The sequence below is a fragment of the Plecotus auritus genome, assembly GCF_963455305.1.
Source record: "Plecotus auritus genome assembly, chromosome: 1".
Lineage (NCBI taxonomy): Eukaryota > Metazoa > Chordata > Mammalia > Chiroptera > Vespertilionidae > Plecotus > Plecotus auritus.
In genome coordinates, this window is record NC_137770.1 from 108,306,987 (window position 1) to 108,322,936 (window position 15,950).

The 15,950-nt window shown below is 38.9% G+C and overlaps 1 protein-coding gene across 1 annotated transcript in view; it reads left to right on the forward strand.

The window, feature by feature from the left end:
- Nucleotides 1–15,950, forward strand: part of CCDC7 (coiled-coil domain containing 7) — a gene marked incomplete at both ends in the record, with an annotated part of 182,208 nt that overhangs the window by 43,199 nt on the left and 123,059 nt on the right. Inside the window, 2 exons of the mRNA XM_080654120.1 lie at nucleotides 11,742–11,762; nucleotides 12,076–12,108. Of these exons, the coding sequence (XP_080510246.1) occupies nucleotides 11,742–11,762; nucleotides 12,076–12,108 (54 nt within the window). The remainder of the gene's footprint in view (nucleotides 1–11,741; nucleotides 11,763–12,075; nucleotides 12,109–15,950) is intronic.

The following is a 15,950-nucleotide window of genomic DNA, read 5'->3' on the forward strand; positions in this document are numbered from 1 at the left end:
AGCCATTCTGACAGGTGTGAGATGGTATCGCATTGTTGTTTTGATTTGCATCTCTCGGATAATTAGTGACTTTGAGCATGTTTTCATGTGTCTCTTGGCCTTCCTTCTGTCTTCTTTCGAAAAGCTTCTATTTAGGTCCGTTGCCCATTTTTTTTATTGGATCCTTTATCTTCCTTTTATTAAGTTGTATAAGCTGCCTGTAGATGTTGGAAATTAAACATTTATCAGTGATACCATTTGCAAATATGTTCTCCCATACAGTGGGGTTTCTTGTTGTTTTGTTGATGGTTTCTTTTGCTGTGCAAAAGCTTTTTATTTTGATGTAGTCCCATTTGTTTATTTTCTGTTTGGCTTCCATTGCCCTAGGGGCAGTATCACTGAAAAAGTTCTTTTGGCATATGTCTGAGATTTTGCTGCCTGTGGATTCCTCTAGTATTTTTATGGTTTCCCGTCTTATATTTAAGTCCTGTACCCATTTTGAGTTTATTTTTGTGTATGGTGTAAGTTGGTGATCTAGTTTCATTTTTTTGCATGTATCTGTCCAATTTTCCCAACACCATTTATTAAAGAGACTGTCTTGACTCCATTGTATGCTCATGCCTCCTTTGTCAAATATTAAATGCGCATATTGGTTTGGGTCGATATCTGGATTCTCTATTCTGTTCCATTGATCTATATGTCTGTTCTTGTGCCAGTACCAGGCTGTTTTGACACAGTGGCTTTGTAATACAGCTTGAAATCTGGTATTGAGATCCCTCCTACTTAATTCTTCTTTCTCAGGATTGCTGTGGCTATTCGGGGTCTTTTTTTATTCCAGATGAATTTTTGGAGAGTTCTTTCTAGGTCTGTGAAATACGCCGTTGGTATTTTAATGGGGAGTGCATTGAATCTATAGATTGCTTTGGGTAGTATGGACATTTTAATGATGTTGATTCTACCAATCCATGAACATGGTATGTTCTTCCATCTGTTTACATCTTCCTCTATCTCTTTTTTCAGTGTCCTGTAGTTTTCCGCATATAGGTCTTTTACCTCCTTGGTTAGGTTTATTCCTAAGTATCTTAATTTTTTTGGTGCGATGGAAAATGGGATTGCTTTTTTAGTCTCTCTTTCTGTAAGTTCATTGTTGGTGTATAGAAATGCCATAGATTTCTTGGTGTTAATTTTGTATCCTGCTACATTGCCGAATTCATTTATTAAGTCTGTTAGTTTTTTGATGGAGTCTTTCGGATTTTTTATGTACAATATCATGTCATCTGCAAATAAGGACAGCTTTACTTCTTCTTTTCCAATTTGGATGCCTTTTATTTCTTCTTCTTGTCTAATTGCAGTGGCTAATACTTCCAGTACTATGTCAAACAGGAGTGGTGAGAGTGGGCATCCCTGTCTTGTTCCTGTTCTTAGGGGAAATGGTTTTAGTTTTTGCCCATTGAGTATGATGTTAGCTGTGGGTTTATCATATATAGCTTTTATTATGTTGAGGTATGATCCTTCTATTCCCACCTTGTTGAGAGTTTTTATCAAGAAAGGGTGTTGGATTTTGTCAAATGCTTTTTCTGCATCAATTGATATGACTATGTGATTTTTATCTCTCAATTTGTTTATGTGATGTATCACATTTATTGATTTGCGTATATTGAACCATCCTTGCATTCCTGGGATAAATCCTACTTGGTCATGGTGTATGATCTTTCTGATGTACTGCTGGATCCTATTTGCTAGAATTTTATTGAGGATTTTGGCATCTACATTCATGAGGGATATTGGCCTGTAATTCTCCTTCATTGTGTTGTCTTTATCTGGTTTTGGTATTAGGGTGATGCTGGCTTCATAGAAGGAGCTTGGAAGTGTTCCTTCCTCTTGAATTTTTTGGAATAGTCTGAGGAGGATAGGTTTTAGTTCTTCCTTGAATGTTTGGTAGAACTCTCCTGTGAAGCCGTCTGGCCCCGGGCTTTTGTTTGCTGGAAGCTCTTTGATGACTGCTTCAATTTCTTCCATAGTTACTGGCATGTTGAGCTGTTTAGATTCTTCCTGATTGAGTTTTGGAAGGTTATATTTTTCTAGGAATATGTCCATTTCCTCCAGGTTGTCCAGTTTGTTGGAATAGAGTTGTTCGTAGTATTTTTTAACAATCCTTTGTATTTCGGCGGGATCTGTTGTTATTTCACCTCTTTCATTTCTGATCTTGTTTATTTGGGTCCTCTCTCTTTGCTTCTTGGTGAGCCTGGCTAGAGGTTCATCAATCTTGTTTATCCTTTCAAAGAACCAGCTCTTGGTTTTGTTGATCTTTTGTATTGTTTCTTTGGTCTCTATGTCGTTTATCTGTGCTCTGATCTTTATTATTTCCTTCCTTCTGCTTACACTGGGCTTTTCTTGTTGCTCTTTTTCTAACTCTTTGAGTTGTTGGGTTAGGTAATTTATTACCCCTGTTTCTTGTTTTTTGCAGTAGGCTTGTAGAGCTATGAACTTCCCTCTCAGGACTGCTTTCGCTGTGTCCCATAGATTTTGGATTGTAGTGTTTTCATTGTCATTTGTTGTCATGATGTTTTTTATTTCTTCTTTGATCTCTCTGGTAACCCAGTCATGGTTTAATAGCATGCTGTTTAGTCTCCATGTGTTTGATTTCTTTGGGTTGTTTTTATTGTAGTTGATTTCCAGTTTTATGCCACTGTGGTCTGAGAAGATGCTTGATATGATTTCTATCTTCTTGAATTTGAAGAGACTTTGCCTATGTCCCAACATATGGTCTATCTTTGAAAATGACCGATGTGCACTTGAGAAGAATGTATATTCTGTGGCTTTGGGGTGAAATGTTCTGAAGATGTCAATTAATTCCATCTGGTCTAGTGAGTCATTTAGGATTGATGTTTCTTTGCTGATGTTTTGTTTAGAGGATTTGTCCAATGGTGATAGTGGGGTATTAAAGTCCCCTACTATGATTGTATTGCTGTCAATCTCTCCCTTGATATCCTCCAGGAGTTTTTTTATGTATTTGGGTGCTCCTGTATTGGGTGCATATATGTTTACCAGAGTTATTTCTTCTTGTTGGATTGCTCCCTTTAGTATTATGAAGTGGCCTTCCTTATCTCTTGTTATGTCCTTCAGTTTGAGATCTAATTTGTCAGAAATAAGTATTGCTACCCCAGCTTTTTTTTCAGTTCAATTTGCCTGGAAAACCTTTTTCCATCCCTTCACCCTCAGTCTGTGTGCGTCTTTTTTTCTGAGGTGGGTTTCTTGTAGACAGCAGATATATGGGTCGTGTTTTCTTATCCAATCCGTTACCCTATGTCTTTTGATTGGGGCATTTAATCCATTTACATTTAAAGTTATTATTGATAGGTACTTATTTGTCGCCATTCCTATTCTTTACCCCTGTGTTACTTCTTCGCTTCCTGTTTCTTTCTTTCTTTCTTTCTTTCTTTCTTTCTTTCTTTCTTTCTTTCTTTCTTTCTTTCTTTCTTTTTTTTTTTTTACAGCAGACCCTTTAGCATTTCTTGCATTGCTGGTTTGGTGGTAATAAATTCCCTTAGTCCTTTTTTGTCTGTGAAGCTCCTGATTTCACCTTCAATTTTGATTGACAGCCTTGCTGGGTACAGTATTCTTGGATTCAGACCCTTCCTTTGCATGACTTTGTATATTTCATTCCATTCCCTTCTGGCCTGATGAGTTTCTGTTGAGAAATCAGTTGCTAGTCTGATGGGGGTTCCTTTGTATGTAACTTTCTGTCTCTCTCTTGCTGCTTTTAAGATTCTTACTTTGTCATTGGTGTTTGCCAATTTAATTATAATGTGCCTTGGTGTCGGTCTTTTGGGGTTCATTTTGCTTGGGACTCTGTGAGCTTCTTGGATTTGTGTGTGTTTTTTCTTCCCTATATCTGGGAAATTTTCTGTCATTATTTCTTCAAAGAGGTTTTCTATTCCTTGCTCAGCTTCCTTTCCTTCTGGAACCCCTATTATGCGGATGTTGTTTTGTTTCGTGTTGTCCCAAAGTTCCCTTAGACTCTCCTCCTGCCTTTTAATTTTTTTTTCTAGAAGTTGCCTTTCTTGGGTATTTTTTTCCATCTTGTCTTCTAGCTCACTGATGCGGTCCTCTGCTTCTTCTAGTCTACTCTTGATGCTTTCTATTGAGTTCTTTACAGCAGCGATGTCATTTTTCATTTCTTCTTGGTTCTTCTTCATTTCCTCTTGGTTCTTGCTCATATTGTCGAATTTGTCTTCCATTCTTTTCAGCCACCTTATGACCATTTCTCTGAATTCTTTTTCTGGAAGGTTGCTTGCCTCCATTTCGTTTACTTCCTTTTCTGGTGATGCCTGCTTTTCTTTCATATGCGGACTGCTTCTTTGTCTCCCCATGGTCTCTCTTCTCTGGGTGTCTGGTTATGTAGTTCTCTCTCTCCTGGGTTGATTTAAAGGCACAAAATACAGCACTACCAGGTACAACTCACAAGGCACTGAACAGGAATGTATTCACGATATTAATAACCTCCAATAAAGGTGACCACCAGACAAAGGCAAATTAGGTGATAGGAGAGAAAGTAGAAGAGGAAAAAGGAAAGAAAGAAAGAAAGAAAAAAGGAGTGAGAAAATGAAATTGGGAAAAGGGAAAGTAAAGAGAAAGAAAAAAAAAAGTAAGAGAGATAAGAAAGTGACTAAGAGAGAAAGGGGAACAGACTATATATATTGGGGATAAAACTCCAATAGAACAATCACTAATCCCAGCAAATGCCAGCAACAAGTGCCTGGGGATTAGTACAAACTACCACACCAACTAATATGGAGTGAGGCAAGGGAAAGCTGAAGCACAAAACAAACAAAAAAATAAACAAAAGAAGAATAAGCAAAACAATCTCACAAAAAAGCATAAAAATTGGATATAATCTACATTCAAGCAAACAACAACAAAAGGACAGAGAGAAGGACAAGTTTATGGATAGCTCAGACAGCGAAGGGAGAGGTGTATGTGGACTTGGAGCAGAGGATTGGAGATTAGATATGTAAGTAGGGTGAAATTTTAACAAGGGGTAAACAGAAAGAATAGGGAAAATCTAAAGCAGTAAAAGGGTAAGATAAACAGGACACTGAAAAGGGGGAGGTTAGGAAGAGAGTGATGGCCTAAAGGTAGAGTTGAGATAGAGTAAAACGATGCTAAAGGAAAGATAAAAATAGAATGTAGAACCCTAATCCCAAAATAAAATGAAGAGAAAATAAAATGACACTTTAAAAAAAAAAAAAAGATAAAATAGCAGTAGTAATACGGATTGAAAATAAAAATGTAATCATTAAAAAGGTAAAATCAAGTGATGAAAAAAGAAAAAAAAAGTTTCTTGATTAAAAGATGCAAAAAATGAAAATAAAAAAAAATAAAAAAATAAAAAAATAAAAGGTAAAAATAAAATGTGAAGTAGTGAAGGTCATTCACTTCCTCTGTTTTTCTGTTTGGCACGCCTGTTTCTCAGTCCAGACAGTATTGCAGTTCCCTGCGATCCACTGCTCTTCGGTGTTGTAAGCCAGTCCTGATTTTAAGCAGGCGGTGTGTCTTAATTTCTCGTATTCCTTTATTTTTGATTACACAAGAGTCGATTTGTGATTCAGCCCCTGGGTGGCAGTGTTTCTGGATTAACTTCCGGGTCTATCTATGGCCTCTCTAGGCAGTGTTAGAGCCTTCTTTCCCTGTGGCACTCGTCACCGGCCTGTGGGAGTGGTCTGCCTCAGAGCTGACTCTCTGATGGTCACTCCCCGCTCTGATCCCCAGGTTCCAGAAAAACAACCTTCCCCTGCAGTCTCCCAGGGTGTCCCCAACTGGGTGATCCTATGTATTGGGCTTAGTAATCAGAAACAAGAATTTCAAGAGGAAAACGCCCAGTTGTGCATACTCCGGGACTCCGCGTAAGCCCAGGCACCCAGGGAACGCAGGGGCTGCGCGTAAGTCTGGACTGCCTGAAATTCTTAGGGTGTCCCTGCACTTCAGATCAAAATGGGTTGCTTTTTAGAGTGCCCTTCTCTTAGCAGCTCTGAGGACCCCTTTCCACAATCACAGATCACGCCAGCCCCTACAGCCACGGATTTTTCTAGGCACAGACTTCCCTGGTCCTCCAGCTCCCGCAAAACGCGCGTTCCTCTCTCCCGCCGGGACCAGAGACCTCACCTTATCCCAGGCGAAATCTGACCTTTCCGTGGAGGAGTGTAGAGCTCCTCTGAACCCGTGTGCTTGCGCCAGTTGGGGAGCGTTGTTCTGGGGCTCGCAGCTGTTCCTGGGGTGCCGCCGTTGTGGATTCTCAGGCTTCAGATAAGCTCCACTTTCCGGATCAAGATGGCGCAGACTCCGCGTCCAACCCCGCAGCTCCGGGAGGGGACCCAGCCACAGTTGGTGCTGCCAGGTCAGGGGAACCCCGTTCAGCAGTCCCCCACCTCCTTCTGGAATTCAGCTGTCTCCCAACCAGCCAACAAACACTCCTTGTGCGACCCTCAGCTGTTCTTTCTTTCTGCTCCGGGACAAGGCTCGGAACACGTCTGTCTATTCCGCCGCCATTATTCCCTCTCCACTTTAAAATATTTTTATTGATTTCTTAGAGGAAGGGAGAGGGTGAGAAAGATAGAAACATCAATAATGAGAGAGAATCAATGATTGGCTGCTTCTTGCACCCTTCCTAATGGGGATGGAGTCCATAACCCAAGCATGTGCCTTGACCTGGAATCAAATCAGTGATCTCCTGGTTCATGGGTCGATGCTTAACACCAGCCAGGCTGGACATATTTTTAAAATGTATTTGTGCTTTTATTAATTAACTGATTAGTTAGCTGGGGATTTTTGTGTAGTTGATTTTTTTTCAAAGAACTGTAATTTTGTTTTATTACTATTATTTAATTTTTTCTTTTTCTCATTAATACTTGCTTTTAAATTATTATTATTTAATCTTTATTGTTGAAGTTATTACATAGGTCCCCTTTTTCCCTCATTGACCCCTTCTAGCCTGCCCTGCCCACCTCCCTCTCCCAGGCCTTCACTACCGTATTGTCTTTGTCCATGGTTTATGCTTTTTTTCTTTAGTATTTTCTATTTAAAATTAAATTTAATGGGGTGACATTGGTTAATAAAATTATATAGGTTTTAAGTATACATTTCTATGATAATAATGCCTGCATGTTGCATTATTTCCTTACATTATCTTGTCATTTATTTTTTTCTAGTGTTTTAAGTTTTACTTTATTTGATTTTTGTGTTGATATTTTTGGGGCTATGAGTTTTGCACTGATCAGTGCTATACTTTATGATATGCTTTGTTTTAGTTATTATTAGTTTTCAGAAATTCTGTAATTTCTATTCCCTATTCACTTAAGAATTGTTCAGTAATATCCTAAAGGAAGGTCCTTTTTTAAAAAAAATCTTTATTCAGATTATTACAGATGTTCCTCTTGCCCCCCCACCCCCATAGACCCCCTCCACACGGTTCCCACCCCACTCCAGGCCTCCCCCACCCACTGACCTTGTCTATAGGTGTAAGCTATTTGTCCAATCTCTTCCAGCCCCCCCCCCCCATAACCCCTTCCCCCTGAGAATTGTCAGTTAGCTCCATTTCCATGCCTCTGATTCTATTACATTCACCAGTATGTTCTGTTCATCATGTTTTTTATTCATTTGATTTTTAGGTTCACTTGTTGATAGATATGTATTTCTTGTCACTTTGTTGTTCATATCTTTATCTTTACTTTTTTCTTCTTCTTCCTCTTCTTAGAGCATACCCTTCAGCATTTCATGTAATACTGCTTTGGTGGTGATGAACTCCTTTAGGTTTTTCTTGCTCTTTATCTAACCTGCAATTCTAAATGATAGCTTTGCTGGGTAGAGTAATCTTGGTTGTAGGTTCTTGCTATTCATCACTTTGAATATTTCTTGCCACTCCCTTCTGGCCTGCATAGTTTCTGTTGAGAAATCAGCTGACAGTTGTATGGGTACTCCCTTGTAGGTAACTAACTGTTTTTCTCTTGGTGCTTTTAAGATTCTCTCTTTGTCTTTTGCCCTTGGCATTTTAATTATGATGTGTCTTGGTGTGGTCCTCTTTGGATTCCTCTTGTATGGGATTCTCTGTGCTTCCTGGACTTGTCAGTCTATTTCTTTCACCAGGTAGGGGAAGTTTTCTGTCATTATTTCTTCAAATAGGTTTTCAGTATCTTGCTCTCTGTCTTCTTCTGGCACCCCCATAATTCGGATGTTGGTATGCTTGAAGTTATCCCAGAGGCTTCTTACACTATCTTCATATTTTTGGATTCTTTTTTCTTTTTGTTTTTCCAGTTGGGTGTTTTTTGCTTCTTTGTATTTCAAATTTTTGACTTGATTCTTGGGATCCTCTGGTCTGCTGTTGGATCTCTGTGTATTGTTCTTTATTTCAGTCAGTGTATGTTTAATTTCTGATTGGTCCTTTTTCATATCCTTGAGGGTCTCACTAAATTTCTCAGAGGTTTCTAGAAGGTTCTTGAGTAACCTTATAACCGTGGTTTTGAACTCTATATCCAGTCATTTGCTTTCCTCCATTTCTTTTGTTTGTGATCTGTTTCTTTGTCTCCACATTTTGGCTGCTTTCCTGTGTTTGTTTCTATGTACTGGGTAGCTTCTAAGTCTCCTTGAGTTGAGAGAGTGGCCTTGTGTGGTAGGTGTCCTATAGGGCCCAGTGGCTCAGCCTCCCCAGTCACCTGAGGTGGATGCTCTTGGTGCACTCCTTTGTGGGCTGTGTGCACTGTCTCATTGTAGTTAAGATTTGATTGCTCTTGGTATCCCTGGGAGGAATTGACCTCCAGGCAAATGGGCTGTGATGACCAGCTGTGTCTACACTGGAAGATCTGTTGCACAGGAGACACCCTTATGTGGCAGGACTTGCTTCAGTGGGTCTTTGGTGCTCACTGAATCTTGCCCTTGAGTGTGTTTCTTATGGCTGTGAAGAGTTGTAATTCGGTATGATCTCAATCTGACTACTGTGTACACTGGTTCTTGGATCTCCAAGGAGGTGAAGGTCAGCCACTGTCTGGGGTTGCCCAGCAGGAGCTACAGAGAGTTCTGCAGACTCCTCCTCTTTGTATGGGGTTTGGAAGTGCCCAGATGAGGCCCAGCTGTGAAGCAAGGCAGGCTGGTGCTGCTGGGCCTTGGGCCTTCTTTTGGAAGCTCTGGACTCTCTGACCCAGCTGCAGTTTGACAGGTTTTAGGTGTAGAAATGACATTCATATGCAAAAGCTGATGCGCATAGCTTGGGTGGGGTTGTAAATTGGGTGGGGTGGGGTCTCTGGGAATCACCAGGGCGGAGCAAACATCAATGGCTGCCAGTCAGCCCTGCACCAGAGAGGTCCCCAGGTCTCTGCATCCCGCGCCCCCTTGTAGGAACAATGATTGCTGGGAGCATCTCTGAGAGAAAGCCGCCCTCGTTTTTCTGTTCTGATGTAAGATAGTCCAGTTTCTCCCTGTGTGTGTCTGGGTCCTCCAGAGTCTCCCCCACAACTGGAGTTCAGAGCAAGCAGGAGCTTGTATCTCCCTCCCGATTAAAAGAGCAGCACTCCAGGTGCCAGCACTTTCCGTGCCTCTGCACCTCTTACCAGTCTCAATGCACTTTCTTCACCTCTCTAGTTGTGGAACTTCCACTCAGCCAGCTTTCCTGTGGTTCTGGGTGGTAGTTGTTCTGCCTTTTAGTTGTAATTTTGATGTGGTTGTGAGAGGCATCAAGTATAGTTGTTTACCTATGTCGCCATCTTGGTTCTCTGGAAGGTCCTTGATTACATTTTTACAGTCCAGTTTTATTGTGTTGTGATCAAGGCGTGTTGTTTATAATATTGCCATTTTATATAAGCTACTGGTTTTCTTTATGTCTTAATATACAACCTAATTCTGTGATTTTTGCCCATGTGCACTTGAAAAGAAGGTATGTTTTCTATTGTTTGAATATAGTCTGGGCCTGTCAGAATGTATTTCATATATTCTACTTTATTACATTGGTTCTACTTTATTACATTGTTTGCTTTTTAAAATCTCATCATTTATTTGTACACTAAACCTGTAAAATTGTTTTATGTAGGTGATTATGTTACTTGATATATAGGGACTCTTAAGCAGCCGTGGGCAGACTACGGCCCGCTGGCCGGATCCGGCCTGTTCGGCTGTTCTATCCGGCCCGTGGAGCCGAAAGAGCGGAGGGTTCTCTTGCTCTCCCCTCTGCTCCTTTACTTTGAATTTATATTAGTTCACACAAACACTCCATACATGCTTTTGTTCCGGCCCTCCGGTCCAGTTTAAGAACCCATTGTGGCCCTCGAGTCAAAAAGTTTGCCCACCCCTGCTCTTAAGTGTGGTATCTTCATTGTGGAATGTGAGTTATAAAGCATCCTTATTTGTCCAAAGAAATGCTGTTTTGGTTTAATATTTTGTTTTGAGGTTGCATCTTCTACTTTCTTAGTAATTCCATTTTTTTGTGATAAATATTTGTCCATCATCTTATTTTTAACTTTTTGAATCACTGCATTTAAGGTGTGTCTTTTAAAAAAATATTTTTATTATTGATTTCAGAGAGGAAGGGAGAGAGAGAGAGAGATAGAAATATCAGTGATGGGAGAGAACCATTCATTGGCTGCCTCCTGCACACTGGGATTGAGCCTGAAGCATGTGCCCTGACTGCGAATTGAATCATGACCTCCTGGTTCATCAGTCATTGCTCAACCACTGAGCAACACAGAGTGGGCTAAGGTGTGCCTTTTATATATAGCACAATATTCATTGATTCATAAGTCAGTTTGAAAATTCTTTTAATATTCAAGTTATGACCATATTGATGTGATTCTCAAATGTTAGCATGCAAAGGAATCTACTGGGGGGCTGGTTTATACACATATTGCTGGCCCTACTCTCAAAGTTTTTGATTTAGTTGGCTGAAATGAGGCCTGAGAATTTGCATTAATAACAAATCTGGTTGGTTGTTTAGGTCTTGGGTTCACATTTTTTGGACTATTGATCTATAGTTAGTGTTGCAGAAGGGAAACTTTAGGCTATCCTGATTTTTTTGTTTAGTAACATTTCTTCTGCCTGAATGCATGTAGTAATATTTTTCTTTAATAGTAATGTCAAAACTTTTATCTCTGATAGTGTTTTGTGTGTGTGTGTGTGTGTGTGTGTGTGTGTGTTTGTGGCAAGTGTAATCATTTTAGCAGTTCATTTTCTAAGTGGTAAATATTGACATTTTAGACTGTGTGATTGGTTTTGTATATTTAGTTTCTCTTACAAGCTCCTATACGAGACCTTTGCATTTTCTTTTAAAAATATTTAGTAGTAGTAGTATTTTATATTTTGATTTTTAGGCCCTTTAGCAGAAAAAAAATACATTGAAGAGGTAATGTTTGGTAAGATAATGCTTGCTTTTCATTATTGTACACTCTGCTATATGAATAAATAATGCTCTTTTGAGATGAATTTAAATTTTATTTTCTAAACCTAAATTAAAAAATATAAAATCACATATGTAAATTATTTTGGGATCTCTTTTAATATAGATCTATAAAGATGGAAATATTTCTCTAAAACTAACTTGTCTATGCAAGTTGTATTAAAACCTTTCTATAAATATTAAAATATTGTTATTTTGGATTATAGATTTATGTTTTAATAATTTGTACATTTTTGTGATTGAAAATTGCAAGAATTGAATGAAATGTTTTATCACTCATTGTGAAGAATTTTATTTTAAAATGTTTAATTACAACTTTATTTTCCAGATTTTGGAATCTCTTTTTAAGGTATGTTCAAAATATTGCAGTTTAAGTTTACTAAACTTAAATACAGAAATACATGTAAATGAAGTTTCTAAGGTTTGAGGTAGTAAAATTCTCTTACTTGCTGCTATATATATTTAAAAATTTTATATTCCAATTGTATGCTACACTAGCCCTGTTCTGAGTCCTAGGATAAATGATGTTTGGTTCAGTACTAATTTTAGATATATGAAAATTCTCTCTCTCTCACACATGCATACACACATACCCATTTACATCACTGCAGAAATTTAACTTGTCAATAATTATTTATTTTCTGTCCCTTTTTTTAAAAAAGTGGTTTCAGCAACAGGTCAATCAAATGGAAGAGGTAAGTAAAACATTTCTTAATTGTTAATTAAATTAATATTTTATCTCATTTGTAAACCAATTTGAAGTATAAGTTAATTTTTTTTGAGTAACCATTAGTTATAATATTGATTTACATAGAGAAAGAATGAATGGATAGATAAAAGTGTCTCGGTGGTTTATACACAACATTACTGTATGTATCTGGTATACTTTGAGTTTGGTACATTCTTTCATCTAAAATTGAACAATAGCAATTTAATTATTATTCTTTCCCTAATATACATAAAATAATAAGTGACAAGAGAAAACTTATCAACTTAAAAATTATCCTCTATTTAAATAATCATGCATAATATATATGCTTACTATTAAATTATATATTTGTATTTTTAAAAATTTAATGTTATTTTAATGACCTTTTTGTACTTTTTGATTTTCAGGTGCTTTAGTACCAGTTTGAAAACTACTGGTGTCTGTTCTTAGGGGTTTTAAATTCTATTTTGGAAAAGACTTTATGTAATCTGTTTATATAGCAAAATGATTTCCAGGATAGCTTCAGTGATTCATGGAATTATTTTAGTTCTCCCTTGTATATGTTTGTGGCTTAGCCCAATTAAACACTCTTGAAGCCCAGATACTTTAAAGAGTTTTATTTATTTGGGATATAAATTAAATATTAAAGTTAGACATGGAATCCTAGCAGTTTTTTATTATTTTACCTTTGGCCCCAAAGTAAACTTTTATGATCTTGCACTCTTTGCTTTAGATATGCTGACACTGGAAGAGTATTGGTAGTTGTTCCTTGATTATGGTAGATTGGTCATTATCTTTCCAGAGAAGTAGGATTGGGGTGAAGTTCACTACTTCCCCTACCCTCTTCTAAAATCGGTACTTCTTTGCAATTTGGGTAATGCAGCTTATCTTTTGCCTTCTTTTTTTTTTTTTTTGTATAAACCTCTTTTTATTCTATTTTTTTTTCATGCAGCTGTCTCACTCTCTTCTTTATACACTTAGTTGTGTCAATGTGTGAGAACCATCCAAAACTCTGGTTTCTCAGTTCCTTTACCTTCTTATCTCTGAAGTTCTGTGTCCTTCTTTATCTCTGGCCCCACTTCCAGTCACACTCTAGACCTTACCATTTATCAAATTGTTTTACTTTAAAAATTACTAATTCAGAGGGGAGAAACCAAGATGGTGGCATAGGTGAACACCTAAACTGCTGCCTTGCACAACAATTTCAAAACTACAGCTAAAAGACAGAACGAACATCATCCAGAACCACAGGAAAGCTGACTGAGTGGTAATTCTACAACTAGAAGGAAAGAGAGGGGCACACGGAGACTCAGAGGAGCTGTAAAAGGCTGAGGTATGGAGACACGTGCGTGGAGAGGACAGGAGGCTGAGTGCCTGGCTAGCTTTCTCTAGCGGGAGGGAGATGGAAGCTCCCGACTGCACTGAACCCCAGTTCTGACTGCACTGAACCCCAGTTCTGGGTGAGACCCTGGTGTTCCAGACTCATATGGGGGGAGTCTGGACTGTCGGGAAAAGAGAGGAGCACACAGAAACTCAGGGGAGCCTGGAAAGGCAGAGGTCTGGAGGCGCATGCGCAAGTGCACACAGAGAGGACCGACTGCTGAGTGTGCCACTGGCTTTCTCTAGCGGGAGGAAGGTGGAAGCTCCCGACTGTGCTGAACTTCAGTTCTGGGCGAGAATCTGGGAATCCAGATTCATTGGGGGAGAAATTGGACTGTCTGGCAGCGGGCGAAACTGGAAGGTGGCTTTCTCTCAGAGGTGCTTGCAGTGATTATTGAGGGACACTGAGACCCAGGGGCCTCACAGGGCAGGGCTGACAGGAAGCCAAGGCTGTCTGCTCAGCCCTGAGACTCCACCCCATCCAAGCTGAGCACAGAGGCTTTTGCAATTTTGCAACTCTTGTCTCATAAGGCTGTCTCCAGCACAGCAGTTCTCCAAGCATAGACACAGCTGATCCTCACAGCCAATTGGCCTGGAGGTCAATTCCTCCCAGTGATACCAACAACAATCAAGACTTAACTACAACACGGCTGTACACACAGTCCACAAAGGGGTGCACCAAGAGTGTCCACCTCAAGTAACTGGGGAGGCTGAGCCACTGGGCCATATAGGACCCTTAGCACACAAAGCTACTTTACCAACTCAGGGAAGCAGCGAAAATGTGGAGACAAAGAAACAGATCACAAACAAAAGAAATGGAGGAAAGCAAATGACTGGATATAGAATTCAAAACCACGGTTATAAGGTTTTTCAAGAATTTCCTAGAAAAGGCCAATAAATTTAGCGAGACCCTCGAGGATATGAAAAAGGACCAACTAGAAATTAAACATACACTGACTGAAATAAAAAATATTATACAAAGACCTAACAGCAGACTAGAGGAACACAAGAATCAAGTCAAAGATTTGAAATACAAAGAAGCAAAAAACACTCAACTGGAAAAGCAAAAAGAAAAAAGAATCCAAAAATTTGAAGATAGTGTAAGGAACCTCTGGGACAACTTCAAGCGTACCAACATCAGAATTATGGGGGTGCCAGAAGAGAGAGAGCAAGATACTGAAAACCTATTTGAAGAAATAATGACCGAAAACTTCTCCCACCTGGTGAAAGAAATAGACTGACAAGTCCAGGAAGTGCACAGAACCCCAAACAAAAGGAATCCAAAGAGGACCACACCAAGACACATCATAATTAAAATGCCAAGAGCAAAAGACAACGAGAGAATATTAAAAGCAGCAAGAGAAAAACAGTTAATTACCTACAAGGGAACACCCATATGACTGTCAGCTGATTTCTCAACAGAAACTATGCAGGCCAAAAGGGAGTGGCAAGAAATATTCAAAGTGATGAATAGCAAGAACCTACAACCAAGATTACTCTACCCAGCAAAGCTATCATTCAGAATTGAAGGTCAGATAAAGAGCTTCACAGATAAGAAAAAGCTAAAGGAGTTCATCACCACCAAACCAGTATTATATGAAATGCTGAATGGTACTCTTTAAGAGGAGGAGGAAGAAGAAAAAGGTAAAGAGAAAAATTATGAACAACAAATAAGTATCTATCAACAAGTGAATCTATAAAGCAAGTGAATAAAAAATCTGATGAACAGAATAAACTGGTGAATATAATAGAATCAGGGGCATAGAAAGGGAGTGGACTGACAATTCTCAGGGGGAAAGGGGTGTGGGAGGTGCGGGAAGAGACTGGACAAAGGTTGTACACCTATGGATGAGGACAGTGGCAGGAGGTAAGGGAAGAGGGTGGGGTGGGAACCAGGTGGAGGGGAACTATGGGGGGAAAGAAAGAGGAACAATTGTAATAATCTGAACCATAAAGATTTATTAAATTAAAAAAATAAAAATTACTAATTCATTCTTAAACTAGAAATATCTATCTTTCCAATTATTATTTTAAATACTGTTCTGGCCACTTTTGAAGTCAAGACCACTAGTTCATTTATTCCTCTATCTTCTTGCAGTCTTTTTACTCATCTTTCTTCAGTTTAGAGACTATGTACTCATCACAGTGAATTTCTTAATTTCCTAATCTTTTTTACCTCTTTCTTTCTTTTTTTCTTGTTGCACTTGTCTAACAAAACATAACCCGGAATAAATGTCATTATTCACTCTTTGGGTTTAGCTGTGAAACACTGCTGAAAAAAGTGACATAATAGGTCAGATGCAAAAATTGCCTGGAAATTCTATCTCATCTGAAATTGATTTCAACCCTTTTCAGACACCATCTCAAACTCACCCACTTTGGCCCATTTTAATCTCCACTTTCACCCAAGTGCTTGAAATGCTTGAAATACAAGCCACTGGTTAGAAT